The 25,346-nt window shown below is 45.3% G+C and overlaps 1 protein-coding gene across 2 annotated transcripts in view; it reads right to left on the bottom strand.

Moving 5' to 3' along the window:
- Positions 1–23,937, bottom strand: part of KIF26A (kinesin family member 26A) — a 134,665-nt gene extending 110,728 nt beyond the window's left edge. The window contains exons 1-2 of one of the 2 annotated variants that reach the window (XM_048854573.2): positions 22,178–23,937; positions 18,100–18,366 (exon numbers count right to left, since the gene is read on the bottom strand). In XM_048854573.2, the coding sequence (XP_048710530.2) occupies positions 18,100–18,366; positions 22,178–22,312 (402 nt within the window). In that variant the 5' untranslated portion in view covers positions 22,313–23,937. Of the gene's footprint in view, positions 1–18,099; positions 18,367–18,728; positions 19,184–22,177 lie in introns of those variants that run through there. The other variant, XM_048854574.2, reaches the window with a different exon arrangement.
- Between the last annotated feature and the right edge of the window lie 1,409 nt (positions 23,938–25,346).

Raw genomic sequence — 25,346 nt, 5'->3', positions numbered from 1 at the left:
CTACAAAGCTGTCTGCCCCTCAAGTGTCCAGCCGTCTTCAGGAACACTCAGAGAACTTCGTTCAAAAGGGTCATTGCTCCTTTAAAGAGACAAAAGCACAGCTTACTACTTTAACTGGAGTTAACCACCACTTCAATTCAAACATAGCCCTGGGTTGGTTTGGGTTAAAAATAAAACAAGTTTATTTAATCAAACAAAATTAAAAAGAGAGGTTTTAAGTGAGCACAAGTAAAAGGGATAAAGACAAAAATGGTTACAAGCAAATACAAAGTACAAATGCGCTTTCTATTGGGTAAGACTTAACTTAGCAAGCTACAGTCTTTGTTCAAGGTCAATTTCTTATCAATCATTCTTCTTTATAGCCATGGCTGACTTTCTCTCGGTCAGGACTTTCCACAGAAGTACAAGGTGTTGGTTCCCTTTCTTCCTAGGTGAAAGATACCAAAATGGCTTTCTATCTCTGCTTATATCTCACAAAGTTAATTGACCCCTGTTTCTAGAGGCAGGGTGACCTCTGCTGTTCTTCTGTTCCTGTGGACTTTCCATCCCCCTGCTGATTTCTATGTCAATGGGGCTCCCATTGTTTTGATTCCCCATTGCTTAATTTACAGAGAAGACAAGTAGACAGCTGCCTTCCCTCCTATCTGGGATAAAACCTTTTTCGCTCCCTTTGTTTGGTCTCAGACTTTAAAGCATAATATTAGTGAGTACCTTTAATGCCTCACATAGTGTTAATACATATATTTCACAATGATACTATTCACCTGTGTGTCACCAGTTTGCGTATGATACCTTACATGAACACATTTTAGATATAGATTAAGACAACAGTGAGTTGGGTTAATGAGCTGGTCAGCCCACTGAAACTCACTGCTACATATGGGAATCCCTTGCCAGATGGCATGGGGTGCTCTTAGGATCACACCGCCCTCATTACAAAACTGCAGGAGGGTTAGTCACTGACTGACCTGGGGGCAGCAGGTCAGAACCCTCTTTCCTGGGCAGAGCATCTGCCACCATAATATTTCCCCTTCATATGGAAAAAACCTGTTTTGCCTCCTTTATCTGTTCAGTCTCCAAAACATAATATCAGAGAGTATCCATAACTTCACCTACCGTCCTGTTACAAACATTTCACAGTGACATTAATGACCAGTGTGTTATCAGATATCAAATGATATATTACATGCTACTTTTTAAATACCTAACTTGAAACCAGTATGTCAAACCTCACAGGAATTGCTGACACAGAATAGTGACCTACCAATGGGCCGCTGTGTCACAGTTACACTGGTGTAAATCAATAGTAACTCTACTGAAGTCAATGGGCCTGATTTTCTCTTCATTTTACTTTGGTTTTATACTCCAATTTCAACTCCAATTTATACTTCAATTTTCACTCCTGATTTACTTTTTCAAGAGATGAGGCCTGGCCCTATATCTGACAGCAGCTGGAAGTAATAGCATGTACACTGCAAGATTCAGAACTATAGACCTGTGAAACTTAGAGGCTCTTACCCAGTCCCACTCACAGCCCAGGAAGGGCATGTCAGAGAAGTGGTGGGTACATCGTGTTCTGGCTATTGTCTGCAAGCAGAAGGCCAATGGGAGCTATTGTAACCAGTGCATAAGCTAAGAGCAGCCTGGGGCTGCTCCGATTTACAAAGACCCCCTGAATAGCCTGAGAATATGGGAAACACAAACCCCTCCCTTCCCCCCGATGGAAGAGCTGCGACTCACCGCCTATATTTCATAGCTATAGTACATCAAACTGCTTCAGTGTCATGCATATTGAGCAACCTTTCAATCACAAAAGTATTTTCCACCTATTTTACTCTTGGTTAATGTTTTGAAACCTAAAACTAATGACTAAAATGCAACTTCAGCAAAGGCTGGTCAAGTGGCTTTCAGAATACACAAGGTTATAGGTTAAAGAATCTTGTAGATGTAAGAAAATAAGCATGAAATTCTACAGAAAGGCCCCCAAGGGATCCCAATTCAAGTGACTAGGCATAAAGATGTAATTAAAAGCCATAAATCCATCAAACCAAAAATATGTAAACTTAATACATTAACTCATATATATTCTTTTCATCCTCCACATTTGGCTTACTCTAGACTCTTTTTGAGCCTACAAATAAAAAATTAACATTATCAAAAGAAGTATTTCTTTATGTGGAACATGGGTTATCAATAATAAATGGGTTTTATTTTATTTTTAGAGATAATTGCTGGAGGAAGCTCTTTCTGCAGACTGAGAGACCTTGGGCATATTATCAATTACTCCAACTATGTCTCCTCTTTACAAAACCCACAAAAGGACAATATCTTACAGCATTTCAGTGCTACTCAGTCAAAGAAACAAAATTCCCCTTTTGAAAGCTTGTTTGAGGAATGTCAAATACACTCTTCTTTCTTTGCAACAAAACCTTTATTACAACAAAACAGAAAAACTGCTTGCTCTGATCACAATCATGCAAACTGCACCACCATTCTCAACATTTTAACTGGAGGTTGTGAGCCAACCTTTAACCGCAAGTTATGGGCAAGATCCTAGCCCATGGTGCATCTGCAGCATGGAGTTTTCCAGATCTTCACAGCCAATGGATGTGCCACTTCACCAGAGATTAATGTGGATCTTGAGAGAGGTCTCCCATTGGAGGTGGATGGGTGTATAGCACATCTGGGGCCAGACAACTCCTCCACGTCTCAAGAAGTGGAGTCTACTCCCTGTCGCCAACAATCATATATGGTAGTTGGGGCACTGGAGGTCATATCAGGAAAAGCAGTGCTTACCTGATGTCCCAATGAAGGTGGATTGCTCCATGAGTGAGTAATACATCTTGGACACCAAATGCGTCTACTGGCCCAAACAGCAAACTCCTAGGTGATCATTCTAAACCTGGATTTTCAGCCAGAAGATGGATCTTTTGATCTGAAAATTCCCAGTCCATGGTGATGGGATGGGAGGGTAGCATTGAGTCCTCCAGTGAACCCGCAGCCCTCGTGCAAGGAGATTGCCGGGATCCTAATCCAGACACTTCCTTACCTTCTCCCCCAGCACAAGATCCACATGGGTTAATAAAGGCCTAGTAGTAACCTCTATGGCCCCAGCAACGAAGGCATAGAGTCAGGATCTGTGGGGGCCTGCAGAGAGAGGCAGGAAGCACATTTGTATAACATCTTCTCTCCCAATCCTTCAAACCATGCTGTGGTTCCCTAACATGGATCAGGAGCAAATCCCTCTCTCCACTCTACTGACTAGTTCCTACCAGTCTCAGGACCAGTTGGCTCAGTGCAGAACAGGCTTACAAGACAGTATGGGACTTTTGCTCCTCTTACCGGTGCATGCAGAATTTGGCCTTCAATTTGGATTACTTGACTTTCTCATCAGAAGCTAAATTGTCTTCAGCCCCTTCTCTTTTATTGGAATCATAGTTTTTATACTCCAAGCAGTCAACACCCTGCTGCAACCGGTGTATGCGTTTAACACAAGGCTCACAAAATGGGTGGCATTGCTAGTACTTTTAAAATAAAGTCATCCTGAGGAGCATCCTATATTTCTATTGCTCAGCATTTCTTCTTCCCAATTTCAGCCTAGAAACTAAACTCAGCTCTGATGCTCTAAAAACAGTAATAGAAGACAGCATAATACAGGAAGAAGTCAGTATGTTTCTTAAAATAATTTTGAATGTAGTATGTGTGAGATACTAGATAGCCATTACCATGAACCACATGGAAATAGCTCACTTACTGGCTTCCATACAACAATTTCTTATAGTTAGGATACAAGGGGCAGTAACACATTATTCCCAAATAAATGAGACAAGTTCAGTTGACTTCAATGGCCATTTATACCAACTGAGGATCTGACCCCACATCATTAAGCCTTATAAAGGAGAGTTTTTTAGACAGATGCTGGAAGGTATTTAATAGGCCAATTTGGGAATCCAGCTACAAGTGACTGCCTCTCAGCCTATACCTCGTCATAACAGTTAAGGTCATCTGGGATGCTCTGGTTTCCATTTGTAAGTGAATTCCCCAGGACAAGCAATAGCACTTTCACAGTAGAAGGTCTTCACCTTTGGAACTAGCTCTGGAAGTCTACCAAAGCCCATGTGAACATCACGACAGGCACGTGTATTTGGTTTAGCCTGGCTATTTTTTTCTGGCTGTTGTGCTTGATGTTCATAGTAGTTTGGCTTCTGTTATGCAGTAGCTGCAGCATGGGTAGTAGTTTTTATGCTTTTCATTAATATGTTCTGTCATAGTACCTAAAAGCTCTGGTAGCAGGTACTCAGAAAGGGCCTAATCACAGAATCATAGGACTGGAAAGGACCTTGAGAGGTCATCTAGTCCAGTGCCCTGCAATCATGGCAGGACTTAGTATTATCTAGACCATCCCTGACAGATGTTTGTCTAACCTGCTCTTAAAAATCTGCAATGATGGAGATTCCACAACCTCTCTAGGCAACTTATCCTAGTGCTTAACCACACTAACAGTGAGGAAGTTTTTGCTGCAATTTAAGCCCATTGCTTATTGTCCTATCCTCAGACGTTAAGAAGAACAATTTTTCTCCCTCCTCCTTGTAACAACCTTTTATATACTTGAAAACTCAGTCTTCTCAAAACAAACCCAATTTTTTCAATATTCTCTCATAGGTCGTGTTTTCTAGACCTTTAATCATTTTTGTTGCTCTTCTCTGGACTTTCTCCAACTTGTCCACATCTTTCCTGAAATGTGGTGCCCGGATCTGGATACAATACTCCAGCTGAGGTCGTATAAGCGCAGAGTAGAGCGGAAGAATTACTTCTCATGTCTTGCTTACAACACTCCTGTTATTACATCCCAGAATGATGTTCGCTTTTTTTGCAACAGTGTTACACTGTTGACTCCTATTTAGCTTGTGATCCACTATGACCCCCAGATCCCCTTCCCCAGTACTCCTTCCTGGGCAGTCATTTCCCATATTGTATGTATGCAACTGATTGTTCCTTCCTAAGTGGAGTACTTTGCATTTGTTCTTACTGAATTTCATCCTATTTACTTCAGATCATTTCTCCAGTTTGTCTAGATCATTTTGAATTATAATCCGATCCTCCAAAGCATTTGCAACTCCTCCCAGCTTGGTATCGTCTGCAAACTTTATAAGTGTACTCTCTATGCCATTATCTAAATCACTGATGAAAATGTTGAACAGAACCAGACCCATAACTGATCCCTGTGGGACCCCACTTGATATGCTCTTCCAGCTTCACTGTGAACCACTGACACCTACTCTCTGGGAATGGTTTTCTAAACAGTTATGCACCCACCTTATACTAGCTCCATCTAGGCTGTATTTCCCCAGTTTGTTTATGAGAAGGTCATGCAAGACAGTACCAAAAGACTTACTAAAGCCAAGCTATACCACATCTACTGCTTCCCCCCATCCACAAGGCTTGTTACCCTGTCAAAGAAAGCTATTAGGTTGATCTTGACAAACCCAAGCTGACTGTTACTTATCACCTTATCTTCTGGATGTTTGCAAATTGATTACTTAATTATTTGTTCCATTATCTTTCTGGGTACTGAAGTTAAAATGATTGTCTGTAATTCCCTGGGTTGTCCTTATTTCCCTTTTTATAGATTTGCACTGTATTTACCCTTTTCCAGTCCTCTGGAATCTCTCCTGTTTTCTAAGACTTCTCAATGATAATCGCTAATGGCTCCTCAGTCAGCTCCTTGAATATTCTAGGAGGTACTTCATCAGACCCTGGTGACTTGAAGACATCTAACTTGTCTAAGTAATTTTGAACTTGTTCCTTTCCTATTTTAGCCTCTGATCCTACCTCATTTTCAATGGCATTCACTATGTTGGACGTCCAGTTGCTACTTATCTTTTTGGTGAAAACTGAAACAAAAGAGTCATTTGGCACTTCTGCCATTTCCACATTTTTTATTATTGTCCCCCCCACCCCCATTGAATAGTGGGCCCTGTCCTTGGTCTTCCTCTTGCTTCTAATGTATTTGTAGAATATTTTCTTGTTACCCTTTATGGGCTTGTCTCCAGTACCACTTACATCGATGTAACTTACGTTGCTCAGGGGTGTGTAAAAGTCATCCCACCTGAGCAACGTAAGTTACATCGACTTAAAGCAGTGTCTACACTGCACTATGTCAGCAGGAGATGCTCTCCCGTTGGTATAGCATGTCTTCACCAGACGCACTAACCCTAAGCCTCTAGCTAGTTTCATCTCATTTTGTGCCTTGGCCTTTCTAATTTTGTCCCTACATACTTGCGTTATTTGTTTATATTCATCCTTTGTAAATTTAACCTAGTTTCCACTTTTTGTAGGACTCTTTTTTGAGTTTCAGATCATTGAAGATCTTCGGGTTAAGCCAAAGTGGTCTCTTGCCATACTTCCTATCTTTCCTATGCAGTGGGATAGTTTGCTCTTGTGCCCTTAATAATGTCTTAATAAAAAACTGCCAGCGCTCTTGAACTGCTTTTTCCTTTAGACTTGCTTCCCATGGAATCTTACCAGCCAACTTCCTGAATACGCTAGTCTGACTTCTTGAAATCCATTATCTTTATTGTGCTGTTTTCCCTCCTACCATTTCATGATCACTTTCACCCAAGCTGCCTTCCACTTTCAAATTCTCGACCAGTTCCTCCCTATTTGTCAAAATCAAATCTAGAACAGCCTCTCCCCTATTAGCTTTCTCCACCTTCTGAAATAAAAAATTGTCTCCAATGCATTCCAAGAACTTGTTGGATAATCTGTGCCCTGCTGTGTTATTTTCCCAACAGATGTCTGAGTAGTTGAGGTCCCCCACCGCCACCAAGTCCTATGCTTTGGATGATTTTGTTAGTTGTTTAAAAAAAAGACTCTTCCACCTCTTCTTCATGGATAGATAGTCTGTAGTAGACCCTCTACCATGACATCACCCTTGTTTCCTACAATGAGAAACGCTGATTGCCCTCCAATTCTCATTGGGAGTGTAATCCAGACCCAAAATCAATAACAAGTAAATAAAATATCACAAGCTAGGGCATCATCAGACAAACTGTATCCTTGAGAAATTAGAGAATTGGTCTGAAATCAACAAGATGAAATTCAATAAAGAGAAGTACAAAGTGCCACACTTAGGAAGAAAAAATCAAATGTGCAGCTACAAAATGGGGAATAGCTGGTTAGACTGTAGTACTGCAGAAGAGGATCTGGGGGTTATAGTGGATCACAAACTGAGTATGAATCAATAATGTGATATAGTTGCAGAAAATTGCTAATACGATTCTGGGGGGTATTAACAAGAGCATTGTATGTAAGAAATGAGAGGCAATTGTCCCACTCTACTCTGCACTAGCAAGGTCTCACCTGGTATACTGCGTCCGGTTCTAGGCACCACACTTTAAGGAAGATGCAGACAAATTGAAGAGAGTCCAGAGGACAGCAATAAAAATGATAAAATATATAGAAAATCTGACCTATGAGGAAAAGTTTAAAAAACTGGGCATGTTTAGTCTTCAGAAAAGAAGACTGAGGGGGGAACCTGATAACAGTCTTCAAATATGTTAAGGGCTATTATAAAGAGGATGGTGACCAATTGTTCTCCAAGTCCACTGAAAGTAGCATAAGGGCGTAATCAGGTTAAACTGCAGCAATGGAGATTTAGGTTAGATATTAATAAAAACTTTCTAACTATAAGCATAGATAAGCTCTGAAATGGGCTTCCAAGAGAGGTTGTGGAATCCCCCTCACTGGAGGTTTTTAAGAATTAGGTTGGACAAACACCTGCAATGGATGGTCTAGGTTTACATAGTCCTGCCTCAGCACAAGGGTCTGGACTAGATGACTTCTCAAGATCTCTTCCATTGCTATAATTCTATGATTCTACGCTTAAAAAGAGAGGGTAAAATGAACTGAATATGCCTATTAAAACACTCCAGCAAAATCAGTCCATTCTCAGTGAGATCAGTATTGATCAATATATTAACTCTACAAGTCTTCTACCTGCCTTAATGGTAGCACAAAATACATTTCAACATTTGTATGTTGTAGTAAAATCAGATACACTTTAAACATAATCCTTTGAATGCTGTGAAAACTAGAACTAATGCTTTGCTTCCACAGTTAATGCTGAGAGCCTTTCAATGTTCACCCTAAATAGAGGTATCAAGTTTCAGTTTTGTTCAGAATGCTTTCATGTCATAGTCACTGAGTAGTGTAAAATCCCCCAACAACGTTAGCAGACGATTTGCTAAGAGCTAAATGAAAATTGATCATTTTCCCACTCCCATCTCGTGTTCTAATCAATTCTGTACAAGTACTGACGACATATGGTAATACTGGCCTCCATCTCAATGAGAAATTCAGATCAGTTTACTAAATTCCAAGAATACTGAATAAAGCCTGAATTTAAGGCATGATTCATGGGGAGAGGAATAGTTCTGTATATTTAACCTTTAGTGTTGGCACATCTTCAGATCCTGCCATAAGCATTAATGCAATTTGCATTAGCACAATATGTAAGCAACAAAGCCTGATTCTAAGTGCTAAAAGTAAACATGCAAAAATGAACATGAACACGTGGCTGTTTAAAATGAATGGTTTTGTTTATATCATTTAAACATTTTTTCCTACATGCAAATGAACATCTCTTAATTATTACATTAAAGCAGGGGTAGTCAATAAGCAGACTGCGGGACAAATCCAGACCGCCAGATGCTTTTGAACGGACCCTGAAATCTTTTTATTTACTTGTTATCATTATTGTAATGTTTTAATTATTTTCTCTAGAGTCTGGACCTTGGGTATACCTTGACCAAGAAATTTGGATCTTGACAAAAAATAATTGACTACCCCTGCCTTAAAACTTGTGCAACTTCAACATTAGAGAAAAGTCAGTCAAAATGGACTACTTGTCTGTGTGTGTGTAGATACAGATGTGTTTTAAAGAAAGGATGGTGTCCAAGGTTTTATAGTCTTGGGTCAACAATAATTAAGTATGAACCATAAAGTTAAACAAGTTTGATGTGTGTGCTGTTCAATAAAAGCATGCATTATACCTTCAAACACAACCCCCTGCAATACAGACTATTCCACTTATGCTACTGCATCACCCAGAGCAGCTTTTAAAATAACATTTACACCAACGGTTTATATTCATTTTAATTTACTTAGAAGAAAAATCAGTTATTATGCAAAGTTACATACACCCCTTGCTGGTAATATTCATTTGAAAACAATATTTTGTGCATCTCTACAAACATTTTCTTCTTTTCATGTTTTTAATAATACATTTTTATTAAGAAAAAACAAGATAACCCGTTTTTAGTACATTTCCATAACAGCATCACTTTGCTACTGGATGAATACAACAGTACAATAGTTTCTGCAATCTGGCAAGAATCCACCATAGTTCATCAATACAGTAATCTAACGATACAATAGTAAGAGCCCATTGCAATATGCAGATAAGCATCTTCTAGGTACTACCATGTCATCATTAAACTTCTAATCCATTCTCATTCTTCTGAGCTCTTATCTGTTCCCTAAACACGCTCCACTTGGCCCTGACACACTCTGCACCACCCCATACTTCCTGTTCCACAGATTCGCCGGGTCCCTGCTAGTTAGCTGTCAAGTTTCTGAGCTATTTTAAGTCAGACTCATTTTTACAATTCTAATGGATTATTTCCTAAGGTTCCTGGCTTTGTTTCCGGTTCCTAAAGCATTTTTTCTCTTCAAATGATAGTGACCCACTTGCAACCAGTGACCCCAGCTAGACAGCCCCCACCCTCACCCCCAGTTTAAAACTACCAGACTTGGCAACCCAGTTGCAAGTGAGAAATTCCCTATTGCAGCATCCAATTGTCACTGTCGGTGCCAGTTTTTATTATTAATTACTATTTTTATTATGATACACCTAGATACCCCAACTAATATCAGATCCCTTTGTGCTAAGCACTGAAAACAAAAAATAGTAAGAGACAGTTTCTGCCCCAAAGACAATACAGACAAAGGGAAGGAAAAGAGACTATTGTCCCCATTTTACAGATGGGAAATGGAAGCACAGAGAGATTAAATGACTTGCCCAAGTTCACACAGGAAGTCTGTGGCAGATCTGAGAATTAAGGCCAGATCTCTTGAGTCACAGTCCAGTGCCTTAACCATAGACCATTCTTCCTTCATTTGAACTCAGTGGGAGCTGTGGATGCTTAGAAGCTCTGAAAATAAAGTCCTAGTTTTCTCACGTTGGGCACACAAAAACAGACACATAAAATTAGCAGACACATATGAAAACTCTGACTTAAGTGACTTCCCAAAGATGACAGAGTGTGGCAGAGGCAGGAACAGAACTCAAGTTTCTTGATCAGTACATTCTTTACTCGACTACATTGGCAATGTAAGTAGGGAATACTCCTTCTAGGACTAGGGGTTCCAGGTCAGAGGATGGGGATAGTATGTATGATAAGTTGGGTTCCACAGATTTTCACCTATACTAAAAAAAGAGAGCCTGGTAACCTTAATTACACAGACCTCCCTCACTCTTAACCTGAGTAACATCCAACCAGATCTAGGTCATGAAGGTAATTCAGTTCAAAGAAGGAAAACAGAGCCTTTCTAAAATATTATTCCATGCAGGAAATGTATACAAATCCATGTAGAAAGTTTCTTCCTTCTAGAAAGGATGGTGTAAAATAGTGGTCTCTTCATAGGAAAAATCTGTTCAAGAGCAGGCCAGTTTAAGCTTGCCCTCCCCTGTTTCAGTGTGTTCTCAGTAGGTAGAGTGATTTGGACTCAGATAATGCCATTTCCATGGGGTTGGAGGTCCGTGTATCAAGGGTATGGAGAAAGAAGTGAGGAGGATCCTGCTCTGGGTAGAGAAAAATCTCTTGGTGATTTTGTCAGCCCACATTCCAAGAGTCTTGAACTGTCAAGTCAAGAGAATCAGTCACAATCTGCAGCAGCAGGAGAGATGAGCACTGCCTCCCACAGTCTTGCTATTAACATGTCAGAAGTTGGTTGGGATCACGTAGGTGGAACTCTTGGCAAAAACAATAAAACAATACTACATATTTCAACAGGTTCAAAGTAACCTCAGATGTTAGGAGCAGATGCTCTTTCACACCCCTGCAATTTTTAACTGGTTTATGTGTTTCCTCCCTTTCTGTCTAATAGGCCAGGGTGTTGAAGAAATTAGCTCAAGAAAGAGCAAGAGCAATACTAATGACCCTCCACCAGCCCAGGAGGCTGCAGTCTCAGGAGCTAATTGTGGAATCATAACTTCCCCCATTTCAGATCCCCCTGTGAGACGACCAATTGCCTCAGGCATCAGCGCTGCATGATAATCCTGCTCACCTGTGTTTTAGAAGGGCATGCCTGACAATCCAAAATGTTTTAGGCAAGCTGATTACAACCCTGCTTCAGTCCCATGAGCTTTCATAGCCTTTTACACAGCATGGGGACTACTGCAGGGCTGAGGACACACTAGCTTACTTGGTTGCTCATTTCAGTACGTTTGATCTGACATTGTCACTATCCCCTTTATTAGGCTCCACATGTACCTGAAAACCGCATCTGATCTCATAGCCTGAAGCACTCGACAGCCAAGTCTATGCAAGATTCCGTGTTGCAGAATTAAATATTAAAGATGCATCCAAAAAATGCCCTGTAGCTCATATTTACTAACAAAGATGCACCTTCTACACTGAGGCATCTTTTGAAATGTTAAATATGAAACATTTTAAAGGGAATTTAGTGCTCATAAAAGGCACTGAAAACTGGAACATCAAAACTGGAGTTCCCTATTCTCCACCGGGTAAGTACAGAGTGTTAGCACCCAAGCTTCCCCCATACCATTCCCCCAATGTGTGGTAACACTATTACAGCGGGGACAGTTTGCGGGGTTAAAATAGTCCCACAGCAAAATAAAGATGAATCACAGGTTAGTCAAGGCCTGGTAAGTCATTCCAAACAATCAGCTGACTTCACCAAATTCCAGACCCAACTGCCCCACATTCTAAAGAGCTCAAAAGATAAACTGAATATGGAGGGAAAGAAAGCCAACTCACAACAGAGAACAAGAGCTACCTCACCCGCCTTAAGAAGTTCAGATCTCTTACACACTCAGAGGCACTAGAAGTTGTGAGGGTCATTCACATGTGAATTGGATCCTTGCTTATCCAGGTAAGCTCAATTGTATGAGTGAAATCCAAGGAAGCTCACCTGGATCCACTACTGATGACCTCCTTTAAACCTTCTTCAGAGAAGACTATTAACCTACATCCCTGAAGCATGCAATAGTCCAACCAATATTTCAGAAACTAACACTAGAAGCCAGAGATCTCACAAACGACTACCCCATCTCCAAGCTTCCTGTCCCTGGCAAACTGACTGAATTAAGTGGTTGTGACCATACTCTGATAGCACCCAAAGTGATGATGGGCAACTGGTCATCAAGCGCCCTCACATACTGAGCCCCCCAAGCTTCAAACCTGTACCCTCTCTATTTTTTTAGCATACATGTGAAACCCCTGGGAAAGGTCATGTGATGCCCCAGGTTCTAGTGTCACCAATATGAAGACTAGAGTGTCATCAGCATCTCTATGACTAATGCTATCACAAAGGTGTCACAATACCTGCACGAAATAATCACTTGGATGAAAACCAAGCTGGCTGGAGCTCAGTCCAGGCAAGAGCCAAAGAGTTAGTAGCAGGAAGGGGAAAACAAACTTTGAGGAACTAGCCAAGACCCTGACAACACTCTCTGTGGAAGGGATCTCCTTCTGTTTGCTGAATTAGTGTGAGGCCTTGGAGTATTTTTAGTTTCATCACCGTTCCTTGATAACTAGATATCAACAGTAATCAGGATAATGTGCTTCACCTCCTGCTTGTCAGGAGACTATAGCCTTTCTTTTCAGACAAGGACCTACCAACCACGATACAAATGTTCATCAACTCAATACTGGACTACTATATTTCCCGCCTCTAGAGAGAGCAGTCATGGTTACTCAGAGACTGTAACTTGTGCAACATATAGCTAGCCCACCTCTTGAGAATACAAGAGGCTGAATACAAGAAGCTGGTACTCAGCTCTCTCCAGTGACTCACTCTTACCATTAAAGGAGCTAAGGATGCCTCAGTTTCAATCCCAGCTCTGAAACTGGCACTTCCTGTGCTCTTGGCCTCACTTAAGCTTGGTCTAAACACATAGTTTGTACCAATATAACTATTTGGGCTAGGGAAGTGATTTTTTACTGAAAGAGTTAACTATACCAGTATAACTACGGGCCTATTGTGAACATAGTTATACTGGCATAATGGTGTCTTAACCCAGTATAGCTTATCCCTCTTCCCATACAGGAATGGAGATGGATGGATGGATGGATGGATAGACAGACAGACAGTATAAAGCACCTTTACATCTATATAGCTGTATCCACATTTGGGGACTGTACTGCTCTAACTATACCAGTATAAGTAAGGAGGTATAACTGTTGTGTGTAGGCCAACACTAACCTCTCTGCCTGTTTCCCTCCTTTCTGAGGTCCATATGCTGCTTTGACATCTCTTTAGAAATGAGACTTACTTACCTCACAGGGGCATTGAATGGATTAATTAATTAACATTTGTCAAGTGCTGTGAAGATTTTAAACCCTAAGCATTATTATTATTATTATTATTATTTAAATCTACATGCCCATTCAATCCTTGGCCTCTCTTGTGTGACTGCCAACAACTATGCCAATTAGTGCTAATTGTTGTGCTGTGGTTTGTGATGAGGATATCTGCCAAATGGGAATGAGACTGTGACCACCAAGTATTTTCCTATAGGTCACCAAACAGCTGTCAAATTATAACAACTTTCAGTCATTACCAACCGGGTCTCAATTCAAACCAGAACGCCATTAGTAAAAGACTCTGTATCCCATTACCAATTCCCTGAGGCATCCAGTCTGCCAGACAAATACAAAACTTTTTATTAGAGATAAACCAAGACTCATTCTTTTTTATTTTTTTACACAGAATAAGTACATGGCCCAGTAAACGGACACTGATACTGCAATATTTAATGCTAATCTGTGTTACTTCCACATTAAACTTTGCTTGCTTCTACACATGCTTGATTGAAACTACATCTTAGTTCACTTTCAGGTATCATTGTGACAGCAAATAGTAAAGAAAACACAGAAAGAAGGGAATTGATAGTGTAGAGTGTAGTAAATTTCTTGTTTAAGAACTTGGTTCTGGAGTTTTAACTGAGGCTAAGATTAATATTTTTCTTATCAGTTGTCCATATATGGTCAGTGGACTTTCAGGACTTTAAAAAGATAACACAACAAATGTGTACCAGTAGACACTGAATATCTCTCTAGCACTGAAACCTCATTTTAAGTTACCTTTTACTCAAAGGGCAGCAGCACAAAAGCTAAATTAATCATAGTATTCTCAAGCAATTATTATCCTTTAAGGCAGGTTACAGAAACTCATCCTTTGGACAGCAAACAATATTTTGACTTTTTACTCTAATTTGAATTCAAACCCTTATCAGCTGCACCATGTATGAGAATGCAACTTCCCTCTTTCATCAATAATTATGTCCTTCTTTCATCTATAAACCACCCACCCACCTTCCCAAAGAGCCTCTGTACCAGGTATAGAGACCTTTCTGAATCTGTGCTGAAAGATTCCTTAATTATCATGGCAAAGGCCACAAATCCTTTGAGCACATAGCAAGTTCAAAGAAGTAGCCTTCTTGTGTTTACTCATCCCATAGTATGTTAATTCCTTGTCATTAGTTCTATCTTTATTTTCAATGTATGGACTTGCCACTGTCTGAAAGAGAAGCTGCTTTTTCAAATATTGTTATGTAATTAAACAAGAAACCAAAATAAAAGCTGCCTTGCTAGCACATTATGAAACATTATAAAATGCTCAACCTGCCAACACACTGGTTCAGATCCTCAGCTGTTGTAAATCAACATAGCTCCACCGACTTCAGAGTAATGCCAGATTACACCAGCTGAGGATCGGGACCATTATCTCCTGTTGCCTTCAAAGTGCACTGGTGTACAGTAAATTAATAGGGACTCTTGCTGTTGATTGTGTTGTCTTCCTCTGTACTAAGTAGTTTATTTGCTGAACTAAATGTATTGTGGGCATTTGAAAATACAATTTCAACCATTAAATATCCTGTAACTCTACAGCTTCAGCTCTTTGAGATTATCATACTCTACTCAATAAACTAACCACTCTTTGTATCTATTACTCTAAGAACAAGTTTGTCAAGGTTTTAACACTGCGACAGCTATTAAATTATTACTTTCCTGTGCATGCTTTGAACCCTGAAGAAAAGGGGGATTAATTTACCCATCATCAAGTACTTATCAGGGAGGTTCCCCGGAGACTTACACAAATGAGACCACACAAACAGGCCTTTGGAGACAGGTCTCTTCACCTGAACACCTGGGCAAGACCCATTGACTTTCCAGCATATGTATTTTTTCCCATGACAAAGATCCATTTACTTTTCTATCTAAATATAGGACCCCATTACTTTCCAATAAAGGCAGAAACTCCTATAAGAATAATAAGGATTCAGGCATTGTATGCTTCGTTTAAAGCCAGTATATCACATACACTTAACAATAGGAAATTAAACTTCTATTCACCATTCATGGGGATCCAGACAACAGGAGGTCCAATAGTGCTGCCTTCAGTTGAGATAAAGCACATGACATTTTACACTAAAGAAATAAGGACTTGATCCAAAGCCCACTGAAGTCAATGGAAAGATTCCTATTGATTTCACAGGGCTTTAGATCAAGCCCTAAGGTACTATAATCTGAACTTTGCATACTGACACTGCAGTACAATGCACCTCCAAACAAAACTATATTTAGATTCAATGGGAATTCTGCAGATCATACAGGAACTCTTTGAATGAAAATGAAGGTCAAGAGGGTTTGGCTTCCTCTGCAGACCTCTCCCCTCCTTCTTGCAAACATCCAGATAAGCATTGTTTGGAAAACAATGTTACTTCCAATGCTATCAAAAATGTAATACACATTTTGTCTGCCTTGTAAATGAACTACTAGGGTTTTCTGTTCTATGTTGTCCCACTACCTAATCTTTGTGATCTGTTAATGTGTCTAGTCATGATTGTATATGCTTTTTACTTATAATGGCTTTTAAGAGTGATGTTTCACATACTTTTGCTAGAAGAACATATTAATAATATAATGCAACTAACATATGCATATCATATACACAGAGGAAGACGACGACTGTGCAGATAAACACACTACCCATAGGTAAAGCAATGCATATGGCAAATGAAAGCCCCAGAAACTCATGCATTATACACTCATTCATTATCAGATATTCATTAATGTCTAGTAGAAGGCATAAATGCATGAGAATATGATGTGACCAAGATTTGCCCTGGTGAGATTAAGAACAGGAGTCAACCCACCAAGCAGAGATGTGTATTCAAGCATCCAGACATTTAGGGCCCAGCAAAACCATCCTTCATAAACTTTCTTTCCAAATTATGTGAATGAAATATGTAGGCACATCGGGAACATCACAGTTTAACATTCGGTAGCATTTTATGGCCTCCATGAAATGAGCAATTGTTAGTGCCACTTTAGTGCTACTGCCAATTGTTAGTGATCTTGCAATAGAACAAATTAATGTCCTGTAAAGCACAGTTGCCGTTTCAGCTCAGACTATCTCCAGAACTATGTGACTGGGGCTCTGAGACACAGGCCACTTACACCAACTTCTACCAAGTTTGACAAAGGGCACTATTGGCACTTCATGTTCTTAGTGTGAGGAAAGACTGCACAGTCTGGACTGACTTTGATCTCTGATACAGTGTGTGTTCCTGACTGCATGCCACACAATGTTTAATCTACTTTCCAGCTCACGCTGTCAGCAAAAAGTAATGTTGGCAATCAGCTATTTGTATGTACTGGGTGAGTTTGCAATGGCTGCAATTTCATTGTGCTAAAGAAGAGTTTGAAATCTGAAGTCTTTGAAATGTTTTTAACCATTTTTAGTACTGAAATCACTCATGTTATAATCAAATCACATGCAAAATAGTACAGACAGAGTGATCTAGATGTATACTATATGGAGCCCTAGATCTGTACTCATAGACTTATAGACTTTGAGGCCAGTAGGAAACATTGTGATCATCTAGTCTGACCTCCTGCACATTGCAGACCACAGAACTTCCTCCCCCCCACACACACTCCTGTAATAGACCCATAACCTCCAGCTGAGTTATTGAAGTCCTCAAATCATGATTTACAGACTTCAAGTTACAGAGAATCCACCATTTACTCTAGTTTAAATCAGCAAGCGACCAGTGCCCCACACAGCAGAGGAAGGTGAAAACCTGCAGGGTCTCTGCCAATCTGACCTGAGGGGAAATTCCTTCCTGACCCCAAATATATTAGACCCACCAGCCTGACAGCTGGGAAAGAATTCATTGTAGTAACTCAGAGCCTTCTCCATCTAGAGTCTCATCTCCAGCTGTTAGGGATATTTACCACTAGCAGTCACAGATGGGCCACGTGCCACTGTAAAGCAATCCTACCATCCCATCCCTTCCATATACTTATCAAGCTCAGTCTTAAAACTTGTTAGGTTTTTTTGCCCCCTCTACTCCCCTTGCAGCTCTGGATCAGCACTTTGCAAAGATCTAGACTTGCACTATGTATAGACACAGGTATTTACTATGCAGAGATCTAGCTCTGCAGCCTAGCAGCTAGATCTATTACTCTAAAACAGCGCAGAGACCCAGAAAATTACTATGCAGAAAGCTAGATAGCAGTAGCACTGAGTTGCAGATGCTGAGCTCTAGACAGGTACCAGGAACCTTGGCTGCACAGCTCTACACATGCTATGTGTTAGACAGCCCTCCTCACGCAGATTTGTGTAGTATACAAAGATCTAGCTGTAGCCAGGTACTGGGTGGCCACAGTGTAGAGCTCTAGGTAAGGGCCCCACAGCTCTCCAGCTGTGTGCGCTCCAGACGCGATTGCGCAACCCCATTCCGCGTGAGCCTGTGCCCGGGCAGGGGGCAAGGGCCCGGCTTACCGGCAGGGAGTTAGCTGGGCTGCTGCTGGCGGCCAGTTTCACGGCTTGCTTCTTGAGTTCGGCCAGTTTGACCTGGCAGTTCTTGCACCATCCTCCTTTCCCGGTTCTCTCGAAGTGCCCCAGCTCGGCCAGCGAGACGGCCCCAGCTCCCTCCGGAGCGGGGCGGCTGCCGCAACGGTCCTCATCGGCGGCAGGGGGCAGCCTCTTCCTAGGGGCGAGCTCCAGAGACAGCGGGGCCGGCTCTCGCCCAGAGCTTCCCTCCGCGATCTGCAAAGAGAGAAGGACTCAGGACGGTGCAAGGAGCCAGCAGCTCCCGTTATCTGGGGCAGCCTGCAAAGCGGGGCCCCTGCGCCTGGGAGGGGAACCCTGCACAGAGCAGCCTCCGGGCCGGACCGGTGCAAAAAGTCAACTCTGTGACCCACGGCCGGGTGCACTGACCGGCTCCCGCGCACGCTGCTCGCACGGCCTCCCGTGCAAAGTCCCCTCGCGCCTCCCCAGCGCGCGGCCAACTACAGGAGCAGCAAACTCCGAGCACCTGGGGGATCCGCGCGCGCAGGGCAGGGGTGAAACCTCTCGCGCTCTGCACCAGGCTCCATTAGCCTGCCCTGAAAAGTTCCGCCCCAACTTACCCCCGCAGCCCGGTGTTCAGAGCCCAGACACCTTCTCCCACCTGGGTTCTCTGCAGCCCGGATCATGGTTCCGGACCAGGCAGGTTTTTGTCACCTGGACCCTGACCCACCCGCGCGCCCAGATCCCAGCTCTTTGCAGCTACACTGGGCTGCGCAATCCCGAGCTGTCCTGAAAGACCTTCCTGCCCATTGCCAAGTCCAGGGACCGGGGGCTGCAAAGTCCGGCTCCTTGGTTTCCACTTGCAAGGGCGGCTGCTGCGGCGGGCGGCGGCCTGGAGCTACGTAATATTTCCTCCCATGTTGTTGGAACTCAAAGGAGTAAAGTTTGGGTTGCAAGTTCGCGAGAGAAGCCCCGGACTGAGCCAGCGGGCGGAGCAGGCGGGAGGAGAAGGCGGAGGAGGAGTGAGCTCCCCACCTCGGGGCAGAAAGGGACCGAGCGCACTGGAGCGCGTTAGGAAAAACTGCTCCGAGAGGAGGAGGGGCTCCGCGTGGGGTGGGGTGAACGAGGTGGGAGCCGCTAGAGTCTGAGCGTTTCTTTGCTACATTGACCCTGCAGGCTCCGTTCGGCTCCAAACTCTCCGGAGCGTTCGTGGGGTGCCTGCCGCGCGAGCCCCTTCAAATAAAAATTTCCCCAACGGTGACAAGGGGGTTGCTTGTTGGGAGTGTGCATGGGGCAGCCCGAGCCAAACTTTCCAAACAGCTCTCAGGATCAGGTTTTTAAACTGCTACATCATGGGAGGGGGGGAAGGGTGCCTGCGAAGGAAATGGGGTTGAACCCTGGGCTCTGCACTTCAAACTAGCAAGAAAGGAGGCACAGCTCGTCCTTTGAGTTACTCTCGCCGTTTGTTTTATGCCACGTGCCTGGAGAGCTCGCTCGCTCGAGGAATCTCTCCCGATGCAGCTCGGTGCCTGGCCCCAGCCACGTGTGCTCGGGTGGCGTTTGAGAGCCTCGCGCACCTTGCACAGGTGACTCTCCGCGCTCTCGCCCCCTCACACACACACACACGCGCGCTGGAGTCTGTGTACCGCTCCGCCCGCTCCCATCAGCTCTTTAGGAATGTGCATGTGACAGCTGACCCGACAGGTGGAGAAATCCCCGTTCCTCAGCTAATTGTCTCCCTGGCTGCCGTTCCGCCTCCTGTCCTTAGCACTTGTGTTGCAGGCAGACAGACGGGTGGAACCCTTCCTTGCCCCTGATTGCTACGCTCCCCCCCCCCCCCCCCGACAACAAAGATCCCGCCGGTTCTGTTCTGACCCGCGGAGAGGATCTGGATGCGTTTTACACCTGCAAGAGTGTGACGGGCAGTGGCTTCACACTTCACTCTCGCAGGCAGGGTAGTTGCGTGGCTTGGGTCTTTGCTATTTATGTGTCTGAGACCTGCTTGCCCTGTCCAGCTACTGCTCTCGCACCGGATAGTCTGAGCCCTTCCAGTGCATAAGTACCTGAATGAAGCAACCGCGAGGGCTGGGGCAATATACTCTGGTCTCTGGTTGCAGGCTAAGAGCGGTCCCTGTGATTGGAGCGCCATCTGCTGGCCCCGTGCTACTCCGCACTTTGGTGGCAGAGACTTGGCCATGTGCTTGCACAGGTCCCCCGCGAATTCAGTCTACACGCGCTCACTCTGCGCTCCCCAGACCCACTTAGAAGGGGCGGAGGGGTTCACTCCGGAAACACACAGCCACAAGTGGTTTCTTTAGTGTGCCTCATTGCAGAGCCGCTAGACTGCCTCGCATGCGTGCATTTGACTTTGGGCAGGCAGGTTGGAAACTTTCGGTTCCCCTCCGCGCACACATAATCCCCATTAAATACAGGTCAACGATATGTACCAGCATTACACTCGCGCGATTTGTGTTTGACTCAGTATGGTTATAATAATAACGCGCTGCGCCTCTTGCAGCTCACTTTTGGACACAGGTGAGTGAAGAGCCACAGCCCGAAATGCGGGCTGCCGATAAAAGGTCTTTAAATGGAAAGTCTCTTTGGCCGCGTGACTTTAATCGCTCTTTAGCTCCCGGAGATTTGCACCTGGATTTTCAGGCGCTCAAGCAATGATCAGGGTGCGCTATAATGCGTGTCGCCTCATCAGGGAGACTGCCTTTACCAGGCAGACTTATCCCAGACGCTTAATCCGTAATGAAAGCTATTAAATGCACGCTTAATGGCTCTGAACTCTGTCGACTGCGCGCTAGCTCCCTTACGCTCCGCTTGATGCGCCACCTCCCCAGACTCTCTTGGGCGGCAGCGGTTCCCCTGCGAGCTCCGGCGCCCCAGCTGGCTCACGCGTGCACTAGGCAGCTCTGCAAAGCTCTTGTTCCCGGTGGGAGCCCAGCATCTCTCCATGTGCCTCTGATGACCGCCATTCCCCATCATCTCCTGCTGCAGGCGAGGTCCCCCGCGGAGTTTATGCGCGCAAATCACAAACGCGCACAAGCCAAACAATGCATCCATCAGGGGAGGCTGGTGAAATCGGAAAATGTGACTCTCCAGGCCTAATTTACAGCAGCCGTTAAAGATCCTGGCCGGAGACCCTCCACTGTAACTAGCCCATCTGGCCACTCACAGCCTCAGGGATGCCCATGGCAAACTTCAATGCCTTTGGCCCCCAAGCAGCCCGCCCTTGCGAACCTTTAGCTGCCCTGCTGCCGGGGCCCTGCACTGTGCACAGCTGGGAACGCTTCATTAGTACCTTGTCCCTGGCATTAACCTGGGGGCAGAGGAGACAAAGACACACGCATGATTCTGAGTGCTGTGCCCGGTCTCCTTACCGTGTCTACTCAATGCGCTCTGCAGGTCTTCAGTAACTTGCTTAAATATTTCATGCGTCTGAGTAATGGCTGCAAAAGCCTCCTTCGACTCACAGTGTCGGGCTGGATTGCAGCTGGAAAGGGGGAGTGGGCCCAGGTTCCAGCTCCGGTTCTGCGCTGCGAGTCATGCTGCTAGAACTAATCAGGTGCTTTTTAAAAAACACCTTGGATAGACACAGGTATTTCTAAGACACCCTCATTTCGAAGGTTTCCTGTAGATTGAAGCCAACCGCTCCACGCTTTAAGCAAGGTGATCCGAGGGAGCCGCCCGGATCCCTTTCAGAAAGGATCATTCAGTGGCTTTGCTGTATTCCGCGCGTTTGCCATTGAGACGGTCATAGAGGAGCCCTGGGAAGGGTGTTTCTAAGCAGCGGTGTCTTTCCCGGATTTAATTGCTGGACTTTTATTGTGCAGCCTGGACTGTTCGTGGTGCTGAAACTGCACGTGGGCTCGTTGCACGTTTCGGAATTTACTTTATACGTAGGAACTAGGAGACACTTAAACCCTACCAAGTTTTCTTTTAGCTTCTGTCTACAACGGGGCGGAAATCGGTGCTTGCAGACAAACCCAACTCGCCCACTGCTGCCCCTGGCCCCGAGCGCTTTCCTGTCCCAACAACCCCCAGCCGCGGTGGTCTCTCTTACCTTGCCTTTCCTCCGCAGCAGGTGGCTGGTGAAGCCGAAGATGATGTCCGAGTCCAGGCAGAGAGCGCCTATCTCCAGCAGGCTGGGGTTTTTCCTGGTGGCGCTGGAGGGATCGGGTGATTTTTGAAAAGCCATCGTTTGGTTTGAAATATCCGGCTCCCTGAGCGATGGCCAAGGACCACGCTGGGTGCGAGTTACTCCTTCATACTGGCAGGCTGCGCAGGGCTGGGGGTTAGGGAGCCAGTAGCCAGGCAGCAAACCCACCAATATCTCTCGCTCCTTTTTATTTCCCCCTCTAGCGCACCTGGTCTGCTGGGCTCCTCCCGCGGGCGAGCAGCAGCAGCTCCGCTCAGCGTCCCATCAGAGCCGCAGCCTCTTCCCCTCTGTCCCCTGCTTCGCTCCTGCCGGCCATCAGCGCCCAGCCCGCATCGGGCTCGTCTGAGGATGCCCTTGCCGTTGACCCGGAGCGCCTCTCTCCTGCCTCCCCCATGCACTGGTGATTTCTCCGGGGGAGTGCCAGGAAGGCAGGGCTGCCTGTGAAGTCTGTGATGACAGTTAGCAAGGGATGAAGGGAAACGCCCGAGGAAATACTTTTCCAGCCGGGGCTACCGCTCCCCTAAAAGCTTGTTATTAACCAGAGAGCCCGAGACACACAAGCAGCTGGCTCCGCTCCTCATCGGGGGCGAGGAGCGGGTCTCTAATGGCTGGGCTGAAGGGGGGAGCGCCTCTCCTCCGCCACAGACGCGTGCCTGCTGCCTTCAGAGCGACTTCAGTGGCAAGCGGTGGCAGATGCATCCCCCCTCGGCCTCTCTGGCTCTCCGAAGCCCTGTCCAGCAGACCCAGAGGACACGTGGAAACCCTGCAGGCTCCTCCCGCCCGCCCCTAAATCTGACTCCGGGGGTGCAGCCAGGGTACTCCCCGCAGCTCCCCGCACCGCCACCCCGCGGCTTTGCTGCTAACGAGGAAAGTTGGAGACAGAGCTTTTGCATTTGGTGGCTTCCTCCTGAAAAGTCGCCTGCAGGGAGGGAAGGGAGGAGGGAGGGAGGCAGGCCTAGAGCTGCCTTGGCACGGCTGCCTGGGTGCCCTGCCTACATGGGAGCCGTATAAAAAGTGAGGCTAATTGCCGGCGGGGTGGGTCTCACCGAGAGCCAGCCTAGCTCCCCTGCCTGCCGGAGCTGCGCGGGCTGCTGCCGCCGCTGCCTGGGGCTGCAGGAGCCCCGCGTCCCCTCCACGCCTTGCCCGAGCCTATCCCGCCGGGGCTCGCAGCCACGGTGACATCAGCCTGCGGTGCCGGGCGGACAGGCAGCGCCCCGGCTCGGGGCGGCGAGAGCGAGCGGCCAAGGGGGCAGGGGCGCTAGGCAGCGCATTAATCCCCTTCCCTGTACTTCTCCTCCTAAGCAAACAACTCCCAAAGCGTTGTCCCCGCTTCGGCGTGTCTCCAGCGCGAGTGAGCAGAATAAACTATGCAGCCCGGCTCTGTAGGGGGACCACAGTCGCCGAGCTCAGCCTTGTCGACGCGCCTTTAATTTCTAGTACTAAGGAGCAGCAGCGCAGTCCCGAGATTCACGCCTTCGCAGAGGCGGGATTCCGTAAGGGATCCAAACTGTCACCACTCTGCTTTTCTCTTCCCCCCCCCCAAAAAAAAAAAATTACACTCTTGACACCTTCCTATGAATGCTAGAAGCCAGTCTCCAGTCCAGTGATGCCCTGTTTACACTGAGCTGCGCCTGCCTAAAGTGATTCCTTGTGTAAGAGCTCACACATCTGCCAAGCCATAGGACACCGGATCTACCCAGGGTCCTGCCAGGTTTAATCAATTGCTAGTATAAACAAAAGTTTTGCCAAAGGAAATGGCACTAAAAAGCATCCTGGCTCTTGGTTACCCCCAAAATATACAGGGTCTCCCATTTCAGGCTTCCAGCTGATTAAAAAGCATATATTTTAGACCAATGGTTTTCAATTTTTTTTCCATTTGTGGAACCCTAAAATATTTCGAATGGGGGGCGCCTTTGGGAATCTTAGACATAGTCTGCGGACCCCCCCAGACCATAGCTTGAAAATCACTGTTTTAGACAGCAGCAGCAGCCAATGAATGCAGCGGCTTGTATAATGGCTATGGAATCTGGGATCCAGAGGCAGGCGCGGGATGGAAATTTGAATGAGGACAAAATAGTCAAACGTGTCTGGGGAAAGGAAAAACCCACCATGTGGGGTTTCCTACCGCCTCTCCTCCTCAGGGAGGCGTTTGACTCCAGAGTTGCACTGAGGTGGTTCAATGGGCTCCGAAACTATTAATTCCAAGCCAGTCCTCCGGGAGTCAGAGCCTTAAGCCCCCCCTCCAGCCCAGAACACGTCCTCAGTCCTCCCACCCAGAATCAATCCCTTGCCCTTAGGCCAAGTCTAGCCTGTCTCTCAACCTCCACAATCTCACCCAGAATCAGCCCCCTGCCAAGCCCATCCTATCCCCCCAGGTCCTCAGACCCACCAGGCTCAGGTCCCTTCTCCCTGTGAAATACTCCTCCTGAAATTCCAAACTTCTCACCAGTCAAGGTTCCTTGGCTCTCCTTACAAATGCTTTTAGGGACCCGTTTTGGTGGGAAATGTCTGGAAGGAACACATGGGCCCATTCCCCAAGGAAGATGAAGTTCCTGTTGGGAACATGAGCATGGGCAATATTGCTAGTTTTCCATGGGGGAAGAGAGAGAAGCAATTTCATGAGAACGGTGAAATAAATAAATAAACCTTATAATTGTTGGTATTGCTTAGCACCTAGAGGTCCCAGCCCCAACTGTATTAGGTACTGTACACTCAAATAAAGAGACAGTCCCTGCTCCCAAAGATCTTACAATCTAAGTAAATTGAGGGCAGAAGGAGGGAGTTTAAACCCCCTGAAAGGGTAACAAATGTTGCTGGACATTTATTAGGGGGCAGGGTAGTGAATTTTCCAAAGTTCTACTGCTCCAGTACCCCATACCCTCCATCCAGAGTCATGCCCCTGTCCCTTGCCTACTGCCATAACCACAATCCCCACGTCCTCACTGCCACAGGGAAACAGAGATGAATTCCTAGCCCTATTGAAGTCTATAGGAGTTATGCTGTTGACTTCAAAAGGGCCAGGATTTCACCCTACGTCTCCTTCCATTGGCCTCTCCCGGTATGTCTACACTGC

The sequence above is a fragment of the Caretta caretta genome, chromosome 6, assembly GCF_965140235.1.
Source record: "Caretta caretta isolate rCarCar2 chromosome 6, rCarCar1.hap1, whole genome shotgun sequence".
Lineage (NCBI taxonomy): Eukaryota > Metazoa > Chordata > Testudines > Cheloniidae > Caretta > Caretta caretta.
The sequence above is the reverse complement of the archived record's forward strand: the minus strand, read 5'-3'. Positions and strand labels throughout refer to the sequence as shown.